Genomic DNA, 11,655 nt, shown 5'->3' with positions numbered 1-11,655 from the left:
CCCGCAAGACTTGTCTTTTAAACACCCTTTTCGCCGTGGTTCTGACCATTCTTGCCGCGACAGTCACCATATATATTATATAAAATAATGAGAAATCATTTTTGACTTCAGTTGGATCAGATTCACTCAAAATCAAGTGAAAAAAAACTTTCAACTCACTTTATAACATATTTAGGTATCTGCTTTGACTTACTTTAAAAACAAATGTCAAAATTTTTCCTTTACAGATGTGTTGAAGTTACAGATTTGCAACAATCCCATTTTGTACAGTTTGTTTACTTTCTGATTCAACTTCCTGTTGTTTGAACTGTTTGATGAAAGTAAAAATAAATAGTTTGAAGAACTTCTCATCTTTCTATTGACACCAAACATGTTCAGGTTCAATTAACAGATCTTAGGTTAAAAGAAATAGAAAATGGGAAATGCTGGTTTGCATGGGGCTCAAGAGGATAAAGACCTCTGAATCTTTAATTGGGGGGTCCGATTTTAAAAAACTAAACATTTCATTTTATAATCCGTACTCAGAGCCTTATGAGTAAAAAGAGGAAAATGTTGTCTGAGAGCGCCAGGGTTCAGAAGGAACAGGAAGTCCTTTAAACACGGGAAAAAGCTCTCAGGTTCATCTTCCTGTTTATCAATGACCTGACGACAAACACGCCATGATCACTTTCGAAACAGGGCCCGGCGGGGCAGAACCCTAAGGTGCGTTCACTGACCTCGGGAACGTAGTTGTCCCTCCTCTCCCTCTCCTCCTCCTGCAGTTTAATGGAGATTCCTCTGACCGGACCCCTCTGGATCCTCTTCATCAGGTGCGTCACATACCTGCAGGAGCAAAGACCCGGGTTTAACAGAGACCAGCTCCGTGTCGATCCCGACACGTCGGCCTCGCTGGACTCACCCGGCGATCTTGTTGCGGAGCTTCTTGCTGGGGATGATGGCGATCTCCTCACACACCCTCTTGTTGGTGTGGAAGTCGTTTCCCAGACGGGTGTAGTATTTCTCGATGATGACCCTGGCGGCCTTCTTCACCGTTTTGGTCCTGACTCGTCCCTGTGGGATGAAAACGGTTCAGAGAGTCTGGAGACAGGCCTGCGACTCATTAATGTTTAATAAATTACCTCTGGTAGTTACAACTCAAACTCCTCCTTTTATTTCTGTAACTTTATCCTCTACAGCTGAACAGGAAGTTCTGATCCTGACAAACACCAGGAGAATGTTCAGGTCTAAAACTAAACTAATGAAATAAATAAGAACTGATCTGAATCTGCTTCTGATCATCTACAGGTTTAATCACGTGGCTCAGCTGTCACCAGAGCTCACTACAGGTGTGTGAAACACCTGGCAGCTCCACCTGCAGCTGGGACACTTTAAACCTGCTGCAGCCCCAGAAACAGAGACTCTTCCCCGCCGCACAGCTCGAGCTGCGACCCGCTCTCCAGAACCCACTGCCTGCCGGTGAGCCCCGGAGCTCCCGGTGGTTCCGTTTACCGGTCATTTTAAACATTAAAACCCGGTGTTGGAGCAGTTCTCCCGGACAGAATCCGAGTCTGCTGCGAGTAAGTCACGGTTCTGTTAAATCGTGAATAATCCCGTCAGCTCGCGCCATCGACCCGAAATACAAGAACCGGGGGACAATCGGAACCCTCCGGGGTTCGGGAACGAGACTTTCGACTAAATGAACCCGCTCACACGGGAGGATTGGATCAGATAAAAAGAAAGAGTTGAAGATTTCACCCACCATGTTGGATCGGCCTGGAAAAAGAGGCCGAGGAGACTTCCGGTGGAAGTTTAAAGACGCCGGCGGAAGTGGAAACACCTGCAGCGCCGCCTGACGGCCGCCGGCTGCAACTACACAAACAATCAACTTAACCTGTCAAAAAAAAAAAAAAAAAAACACTTTAATTTCTTTTAGTGTCGTTTATGAATTATTGGTCGTTTTTTAAAGTAAATTGAGAAAAACGTTGAAATTCTAAAATAAAATTTTGAGTTTTTCCTCTAATAAACCCTAATCAGATCAGAATCTTATTTTAAAGCTTTTACTTCAGTTTCCAGCAGAAAATTATTTAGAAAAAAGTTTAATTTTAAATAAAACAACAAAACCATTCAAAAATCTGTTCACATTTATTTTTAAAAAAGGATCACAGTTTCAACAACAGATACGATTTTTGCAATTTTTGTACTAAAAACATTCAAACAGTCAACTTTTCCCTGAAAGACAGAAATCAACTTTTTATCTCAAACCTTCTGATCAAAAATAAAAACATTTTTCACCAAAACTCAAACTCTGATTTGAGTTTGAGCTCCTACATCCAGCAGGAGTTGTGTTAAAGAGACATTCCAACATTTAAAAAAAACACTGATTTTAGTTTAAATTTAACTCGATTTAACTTTGTTACATTACATCATTTGTTACTCTTACATCCACTCTGCACAGCTTTAAGGCAACACGTCATTTTAAAGCACATTCAGAAACAATTCATGACATTTACATTTAAAATCAAACCGAAGTAAAAGAAAATAAAAAATAATCAGTTTAAATGTTTAAAGGATCATCATCATCATCATCATCATCATCATCATCAGCTGGTGATGAAGAGCAGAGAAATCATCTTTCACAGAATAAAAACATTCAAGTTTAATCAGTTTTAAATGATTTTATGTAAAATCTGAATAAATAAAACTTGCATATCGTCAGGAGTCAGGCGGGGTCTGATGGGACGTCGTCACTGCAGCGGGACCAGCACGTCCACGTAGTTGACAGGAAGCAGCCCCGAGCGGCCGCCGACTGCGCCCTCGTACCAGTGGGCGTCGACCCGGCCGGTGAGGACGATGATGTCGCCCTCGCTGAACTGCAGCTCGCCGTCGTGGCTCGGCTGGAAGGAGTACACGGCCCGGCAGCAGGGCCGGTCCAGAACCGGAGCGTCCAGGACCGGAGCGTCCGGGACCGGAGTGTCCGGGATCGGAGTGTCCGGGATCGGCTTGGTGTCGGCTGGGAAGAACCGGCACAGAGACAAAATGTCAGAGGAGTTGTTGGACTCTTCAGAACTTCTTTCTGATGTTTGATTTAAATCAGACAGAACCTTTAGAACCCATTAACAGGAAGATGTTCTTTGTCTGAGAGTGTCAAAATAAAAGTCCCAGGAAACAAGTAAACCTATTGAAACAAGTCCGTTCTCTCACCGGGCACGAGCCTGCCGGGTCTGGATGGTACCACTGTGATCCGCTCCCCTGCTGTAAGATAAACAGTGAGACATAATCTGAGCCAAAACATTAGAACCACCTGCCTGCATCACAACAGCACCATGTGATCTGCTTCACTTCCTGTCTGACAGACTCCGCCCACTGACATTAACCTAACCTAATCAGTGTTGTGAGCAGTGGTCATAATGTTTTGGCTGATCAGTGTTAGAAGGAGACCTGCAGAAAGTGGAGCTGGTTCTGACGGCTGCTGGTAGAACTCAGCGGTACCAGCCTGGTCGCCTCGAAGTTGGATCTGTTTGGATCGGAACCGCTGCGCCTGTTTGTTACTGGCAGCAGTCAACCTGAGGAGAAACAAACAAACAAGTAAACAACTTTCCACAACATTTACAAACCAATTTACAGAAACTAAAACAAATATTTGTTTGAATCAGAATCAATATTTTTAGTTTTATTTTCTTTTATTTATTATTTCAGCAGTTTTGGTTTTTATTTTTCATTTAATTTTATACTTTTAACAGTTTTGTTCTTGTTTATTATTTCTTATTTGTTTTAGTATTATTTATCTGATCATTTTTAATGACTTGTAATAAACAAACAAACAAATAAATAAAAGAATTTAAAAGATGAAAAACAAAAACAGATTGTCAGAAGGAAACTCTGACGGCTCCATGGTTCTGCAGAACCCGCCTCACCTGGTCTGCAGGTTGTCATGCAGACCCAGCAGGATCTGCTGAGCTTCACGGTGAAAGTCCAGCAGCGCAGCGACCAGAGCGGCCAGCTGAGAGACCCGGTCCACCTGCAGGAGAACATCAGAACCTTTCTGTGTCGGGTTCAGGACGTTTGAGGATTTATACCTTCGACAACGGGAAACAGGAAGTGTTTTATTTTGAAACTCACGTCGTTGTGCAGCACGACAAACATGCTCCTCTCAGCCAGCTCTTTGGATGAGACAAACTTGTCCCGTGTCTGTCTCACGTCCGCTGATACCACCTTCCCTCTTCGTCTCCTCGTGTAGTCGAAGTCCAGCCGACGGCTGTGAACCTTCTTCAGCTGGAACTGAGGAAAGAACAGAGCATCAAAGACCAGGAGAACATCATTCAAGAACAGGAGAACATCATCAAAGACCACGAGAACATCATTCAAGAACAGGAGAACATCATCAAAGAACAGGAGATCATTCAAGAACAGGAGAACATCATTCAAGACCAGGAGAACAACAAAGACCAGGAGAACATCATCAAAGAACAGGAGAACATCATCAAAGACCACGAGAACATCATTCAAGAACAGGAGAACATCATCAAAGACCACGAGAACATCATTCAAGAACAGGAGAACATCATCAAAGACCACGAGAACATCATTCAAGACCAGGAGAACATCATTCAAGACCAGGAGAACATCAAAGACCAGGAGAACATCATCAAAGACCACGAGAACATCATTCAAGACCAGGAGAACATCATCAAAGACCACGAGAACATCATTCAAGACCAGGAGAACATCAAAGACCAGGAGAACATCATCAAAGACCTGAAGAACAACATCAAAGAACCGAGAACATCAAAGAAGAAGCAGTTTTAGCTGCTGAGTCTCACCTTGATCTCCTTCAGCTCAGAGTGCTGCAGCTCCTGAAGCGGGTCCATGAAGGTCCGTTTAACCGACACCTCCAGAACATTTCTGGCCTCGCCAATCTGCTGCAGAGCTCCGCCCACTTCCATCAGAGCGTCACCTGACCACAAGAGATTTGTCAGCGAGGGTAAAAAAGAAGGGAAGGTTCTGCTGGCGGTCCGTCTGAACGTTTACCGAACTCAGAGGGTCCGAGCTTCTGGCCGTATGACATCATGCAGTTTCCCAGAATGCCCTCTGCCTGCGGGTACCCTGTGGTCCTCCGCTGTCCTGTGATCCTGGACACGCTGCTGAGGACGCTCCGTTTGACTCTGTGAGCTGCAGAGAGGACGAGTCTGTGACCATGAGTTATCCTACAGACATGTCAGTAAATAAACAAACAAACATGTCAGTAAATAAACAGACATGTCTGTAAACAAACAAACAAACATGTCAGTAAATAAACAGACAAACAACATGTCAGTAAATAAACAGACACGTCTGTAAACAAACAAACAGACACGTCTGTAAACAAACAAACAGACATGTCTGTAAACAAACAAACAAACATGTCAGTAAATAAACAGACACGTCTGTAAACAAACAAACAGACACGTCTGTAAACAAACAAACAAACATGTCAGTAAATAAACAGACAAACAACACGTCAGTAAACAAACAGACACGTCTGTAAACAAACAAACAAACATGTCTGTAAATAGACATGTCTGTAAACAAACAAACAAACAAACACGTCAGTAAACAAACAGACACGTCTGTAAACAAACAGACACGTCTGTAAACAAACAAACAGACACGTCTGTAAACAAACAGACACGTCTGTAAACAAACAAACAGACATGTCTGTAAACAAACAGACATGTCTGTAAACAAACAGACATGTCTGTAAACAAACAAACAAACAAACATGTCAGTAAATAAACAGACACGTCTGTAAACAAACAAACAAACATGTCAGTAAATAAACAGACACGTCTGTAAACAAACAAACAACACATCAGTAAATAAACAGACACGTCTGTAAACAAACAAACAAACAACACATCAGTAAATAAACAGACACGTCTGTAAACAAACAAACAGACAAGTCTGTAAACAAACAAACATGTCAGTAAATAAACAGACAAACAACATGTCAGTAAATAAACAGACACGTCTGTAAACAAACAAACAAACAACACATCAGTAAATAAACAGACACGTCTGTAAACAAACAAACAACACATCAGTAAATAAACAGACACGTCTGTAAACAAACAAACAGACAAACAGACACGTCTGTAAACAAACAGACATGTCTGTAAACAAACAGACATGTCTGTAAACAAACAGACATGTCTGTAAACAAACAGACATGTCTGTAAACAAACAAACATGTCAGTAAATAAACAGACAAACAACATGTCAGTAAATAAACAGACACGTCTGTAAACAAAGAAACAAACAGACAAACAACACGTCAGTAAACAAACAGACACGTCTGTAAACAAACAAACAGACATGTCTGTAAACAAACAGACATGTCTGTAAACAAACAGACATGTCTGTAAACAAACAGACAAACAAACATGTCAGTAAATAAACACCACATCAGTAAACAGACAGACAAAACACATCAGTAAACAAACATGTCAATAAAGAAACAACACGTCAGTAAACAAATAAAAACTGTCAGTAAATAAACAAACACGTCAGTAAACAAATAAAAACTGTCAGTAAATAAACAAACATGTCAGTAAACAAATAATATGTCAGTACACAAACAGACAAACAAACAACATGTCAGTAAATAAACATGTCAATAAACAAACAATACGTCAGTAAACAAATAAATAGACAAACAATATGTCAGTAAACAAACAACACGTCAGTAAACAAATAAAAACTGTCAGTAAATAAACAAACATGTAAGTAAACAAACAATATGTCAGTACACAAACAAACAGAAAAACAACATGTCAGTAAACAAACAAACACATCAGTAAGCAAACAGCATGTCAGTAAACAAACATGTCAGTAAACAAACAACACGTCAGTAAACAAACAAACAACACGTCAGTAAACAGACAAATAAACACATCAGTAAACAAACAAACATGTCAGTAAACAAACAAAACGAACAAAGAAACATGTCAGTACACAGACAAACATGTCAGTAAATAAACAGACACAAACAACACAAACAAACACGTCAGTAAACAAACATGTCCGTAAACAAACATGTCAGTAAACAAACAACAAAACAATCAAACATGTCAGCAGGGATGGAAATTAGCACTCTCCACTGGACAAATGCAGTAAAATTATGAAGTGGTTTGTAGATCTGAGCGACTCACCTGCCAACATGGTGGGTGTGTTATGAACTAAAAAATAAATAAATAAAACACGTTCAAACTGCACTAATGACCTTTGTCAAAACCTCAGTTTCATTTTTATTTTGCATCTCAGAGCCTGTCGGACGTTAACAAAACATTAAATTAGGGGTGTAAGAAAATATCGATACACTGAAATATCGCGATGTTTCATTTCCCGATACTGTATCGATATTCTAAAGCCCTGAATCGATTTTTTTATTAAGGTTTAAAATGTCAACTTTCTTGCAAACAGTTCATTTTTATGTTGTAGTTCAGCCTCTGACCACTAGTTGGCAGCAGTGAGCCAGACATTTGGCTCCTCTACCTCTTCAGCACCAGAGAGTAAAGGTAGCATTAGCATTGTAAGTAAACATTAGCTTTTCTTTTTTTTCAGTAAGAGGTTTTTATTTAATAGAATTTTTGGACAAAAAAAATCACAATATATCGCMWTRTWTMSMSTTGCTTACAGTATCGCAATATATCGGGATATATCGTATCGTGACCCCTCTGTTATGATATGTATCGTATCGCCAAATTCTTGCCAATACACAGCCCTACATTAAATAACATCAAACAACCATCTTCCAACCAAGTTCTGCTTCAGGCAGGTGATGTCATCTGTGAGGCCCACCTGGCCGGCCCTCCCCCCTGAGAGGCTCGTCATACAGGTAAACATCCGATTATCAGAAGGAGAAAATAAAAACAACAACTTTAAGGTGGCGTTACATGTCTGGAGTTAATCAGGCTGCAGCTAACAAAACCTTTTTTCAAGAGGAACCAAAGAAAAACTGAAAGTTGCAGGTTTTTTAACAGAAAGGAAAGAAAAAAAACCAGACAATAGTGAATTTAACAATGTTTCATCTGTCGGCAAACAGCAAAGCTGAGCTGCAGGCATCAAGAGCAAAAACCTGAAATCAGCTGATTAAAAACAATATTTCTAACTGCCGATGGGTGAATATTACATAAATGTTATTTAAAAAAAAAACTTCATATTAGTTGTTAAATATTTTAACTCAATAACCATGATCACTTTGATTGACCAAAGGAAACTTATAAACTGTTTTTAACCTCTAAAAACGTCTGAAGATCAGCTGACAGCTCTTAAAATAAATAAATAAATAAATAAATAAATAAATAAATAATTAAATAAATAAATAAATAAATAATCTGTTCCTTTTTTCCCCTTAACTTTTCTCTGCAGGCTATTTTTTTTTGATGCAGAACAAAACAAAAACCCAGACAAACTAAGTAACAAAATGAACCTTGTGACATGAACTTTGTCCAAAGTAAAAACAGAAACGATCACTGTGAGACAACAGATCATCAGAGGGATTTCATGTTGTTGAAATCTCACTGAGAACAGAAGAAAGACACACATTCACACTAGTAGAACAAAAACTACACAAGATAAAAGGCAAAGGCTGATTTTATTAAATGAAGGAGATGAATTTACCACCGGTAATTTAGTTGTAAAGGTAATTTATTTATTTATTTTTTCACCTTGAAAAGTTCTCCTATATTATCAAATATTACTAAGGTTAAAAAGCTTTTTTTCCAGCCAAGTAGCCCACCTAAAATAATTGATAATCCACACACACCAGCAAAAAACAAGTTAGGAGAAGTAGAGACATCAAAAAGTCCATCATTTTAATTTTGGGCAACAGGCTGGCTGAACTCTCTGAGACATTAAAAGATTGAGTGTTATTATCTGATTGTAGCACAAACAATATAATTAGGCCACCAGGACCATGAATGGTCTAAATATTACTGTGTTACAGAAACAACAAAATAGTGGCTGGTAAAAAGTTTGAGTGGCCGGTACAAAACTTCTTCTACACTGTCAACCCAAACTAGTAATCATTACTAAAGCTGTTTAGAGTAACTGATTACACAGGTATGTTTAGTTTTTACAATATTAAAAATCAAACAAATCAAGCCCTGTTTACATAAAGTGTTGTGTCCAAGAAAATCCATTATTAACGAACTGAAGTTTTAAAAACTAATGTTTACAAGTAATTAACTCAACATTACTCACCATCATTTATCAGTTTTCATTTCTCATGTTAATAGAAATTATTAAATTTAAATTATAGTCATAATCAGTTTGTTTTTATACGCAATTTTAAACACGTAAAACTGAGTAAACATGTCACGATGTGAAAGACTTGAATCATTAACACGATTCACTGAACAGGGAGGTACCTGAGTTGTTCCACAACAACTGCACTCTAACACTTTAGGGTTGGGCAATATCGGCAAAAAAGTTAATCACGATTAATTGTGGCATTTAGCCGATAACGATTAATTAGACGATTAACCACCTGGAGTCCCTGCACACCTTTATGTCCTAATCACATGACCAATTTAGTGGGAAATATTTTCTTTTCATAAAATCTGTTCCAAATTGTGTCAAAATCACAGACTTCAGGCTACACATCACTTTTTAAATTGTGTTGACAGATAATTAAATTGCAGAACCTTTTTTTAATGTTTGTCATATTTAAAGCAGGGAGGAGCACCGAGCGGACTCTGCCTGGTTGCATTAATCGTCAAGTGCCAAAAAATAATCGATTAATGTTTTTCTGATGATTAATCGCACACGATACGATTATGCCCAACCCTAGTTGTCATTAGTGAATAAAATTACTGAATTACAACAGATCGCCTTTATGCTGTCATGTGTGCTGCTTTTACAAAATGTCAAGATAATAAACAACTTTTGTGAGGGAATGGAAAAGAAAATAAATTACCCATGATCCCTCACAGGCTCTGCACCAATCAAATGAGGCGGTTAGAAAACTGCTGAATCATGGTTAGGAATCATTGAACCAGAAACAATGAAGTCATGAGAAACAAACATGGAGCTCTGATGGTTTTCTTCTGTTGGCAACTTAAAGGTGCATTACTGCCACCTACAGGCTCACCTGTCAGGTTACTGACAAGCCCCGCCCTAAACCAGTAAAACATGTAAATGTGAGTTGTCTCAGCTCTGAGTCATTCACAAAACACATGTTGTTAAGTGAGGCCCGCCTTTCACAAAAACATGAAACAGTTTGTAACAACAGTTTGACTTATTTTGTGAAAGAAAACTGGGTTTACAGTGATACCAGCCACCCCCGCATGACAGCTAACAAACAAACATGTCAGTAAACAAACAAACATGCCAGTAAACAAACAAACATGCCAGTAAACAAACAAACATGCCAGTAAACAAACATGCCAGTAAACAAACATGCCAGTAAACAAACAAACATGTCAGTAAACAAACATGTCAGTAAACAAACAAACATGTCAGTAAACAAACAAACAACAAAAACAAACTAACATGTCAGTAAACAAACAAACAAACATGTCAGTAAATAAACAAACAACAAAAACAAACTAACATGTCAGTAAACAAACAAACAAACATGTCAGTAAACAAACAACAAAAACAAACAAACATGTCAGTAAACAAACAAACATGTCAGTAAACAAACAAACAAACAAAAACAAACATGTCAGTAAACAAACAAACATGTAAGTAAACAAACAAACATGTAAGTAAACAAACAAACATGTAAGTAAACAAACATGTAAGTAAACAAACAAACATGTAAGTAAACAAACAACAAAACAAACAAACATGTCAGTAAACAAACAAACATGTCAGTAAACAAGGAACACAAACAAACATGTCAGTAAACAAACAACACAAACAAACATGTCAGTAAACAAACAACACAAACAAACAACTCTGTTGGACACGGGTCATGAATGCAGGTGGGTCGGTCCAGAACCGGACCAGAACCAGTCCCCTCCTCTCCCTCAGTCTTTATGAACAGAACATGGTCTCTGGGTAAAAAACTGACCCAACGTATTTTATCAGAACTTTATTAGACTCTGAAAAAACCCGGTTCTGATCCCGGTTGGACTATGGGTCCAGAGCTGGTTCTGGCTGCTGTGGTACCTGGGTTTGGCTGGAGGAGTTCTGTGGTTCTGGACAGCAGCTCGGTCAGCAGAGCGTTGAACATCTTCACCTTCTGAAAAGGAGAGAAGCGGGTCAGAGTTCAGAACCACAGAGAGTCTGGTGGGTTCTGTCAGAACCACAGAGTCTGGTGGGTTCTGTCAGAACCACAGAGTCTGGTGGGTTCTGTTAGAGAACCACAGAGAGTCTGGTGGGTTCTGTCAGAACCACAGAGAGTCTGGTGGGTTCTGTTAGAACCTTTACCTGCTCCATGATCCGGAAGTCCTCATCCAGGCTGGTTCCTTCAGCTCCCAACAGCCTCTCGTTCAGCAGCTGCAGAACACACAGGTTCTGTTAGTGAGCAGAACCTCTTCAGAACCTCCTCTACTGAGCAGAACCTCCACAGAACCCAGGTTGTTAGTGAGCAGAACCTCTACAGAACCCAGGTTCTGTTAATGAGCAGAACCTCCACAGAACCCAGGTTCTGTTAATGAGCAGAACCTCCACAGAACCCAGGTTCTGTTA

General features: G+C 39.4%; 2 protein-coding genes across 2 annotated transcripts in view; both read right to left on the bottom strand.

The window, feature by feature from the left end:
• The window catches only part of zgc:114188 (40S ribosomal protein S17-like), a gene marked incomplete at its 5' end in the record, with an annotated part of 10,230 nt that extends 9,162 nt beyond the window's left edge, over positions 1-1,068 (bottom strand). The window contains 2 exons of the mRNA XM_014022996.1: positions 717-822; positions 899-1,068. Of these exons, the coding sequence (XP_013878450.1) occupies positions 717-822; positions 899-1,068 (276 nt within the window). The remainder of the gene's footprint in view (positions 1-716; positions 823-898) is intronic.
• A 1,497-nt stretch (positions 1,069-2,565) lies between these two features.
• sh3gl3b (SH3-domain GRB2-like 3b) overlaps positions 2,566-11,655 on the bottom strand; it is a 9,579-nt gene continuing 489 nt past the window's right edge. Inside the window, exons 2-10 of the mRNA XM_014022994.1 lie at positions 11,395-11,463; positions 11,134-11,206; positions 5,008-5,148; positions 4,800-4,933; positions 4,099-4,257; positions 3,894-3,997; positions 3,418-3,542; positions 3,181-3,231; positions 2,566-2,989 (exon numbers count right to left, since the gene is read on the bottom strand). Coding sequence (XP_013878448.1) covers positions 2,724-2,989; positions 3,181-3,231; positions 3,418-3,542; positions 3,894-3,997; positions 4,099-4,257; positions 4,800-4,933; positions 5,008-5,148; positions 11,134-11,206; positions 11,395-11,463 — 1,122 coding nt within the window. The 3' untranslated portion in view covers positions 2,566-2,723. The remainder of the gene's footprint in view (positions 2,990-3,180; positions 3,232-3,417; positions 3,543-3,893; positions 3,998-4,098; positions 4,258-4,799; positions 4,934-5,007; positions 5,149-11,133; positions 11,207-11,394; positions 11,464-11,655) is intronic.

Source organism: Austrofundulus limnaeus, unplaced genomic scaffold (assembly GCF_001266775.1).
Source record: "Austrofundulus limnaeus strain Quisiro unplaced genomic scaffold, Austrofundulus_limnaeus-1.0 Scaffold353, whole genome shotgun sequence".
Classification (NCBI taxonomy): domain Eukaryota; kingdom Metazoa; phylum Chordata; class Actinopteri; order Cyprinodontiformes; family Rivulidae; genus Austrofundulus; species Austrofundulus limnaeus.
The sequence above is the reverse complement of the archived record's forward strand: the minus strand, read 5'-3'. Positions and strand labels throughout refer to the sequence as shown.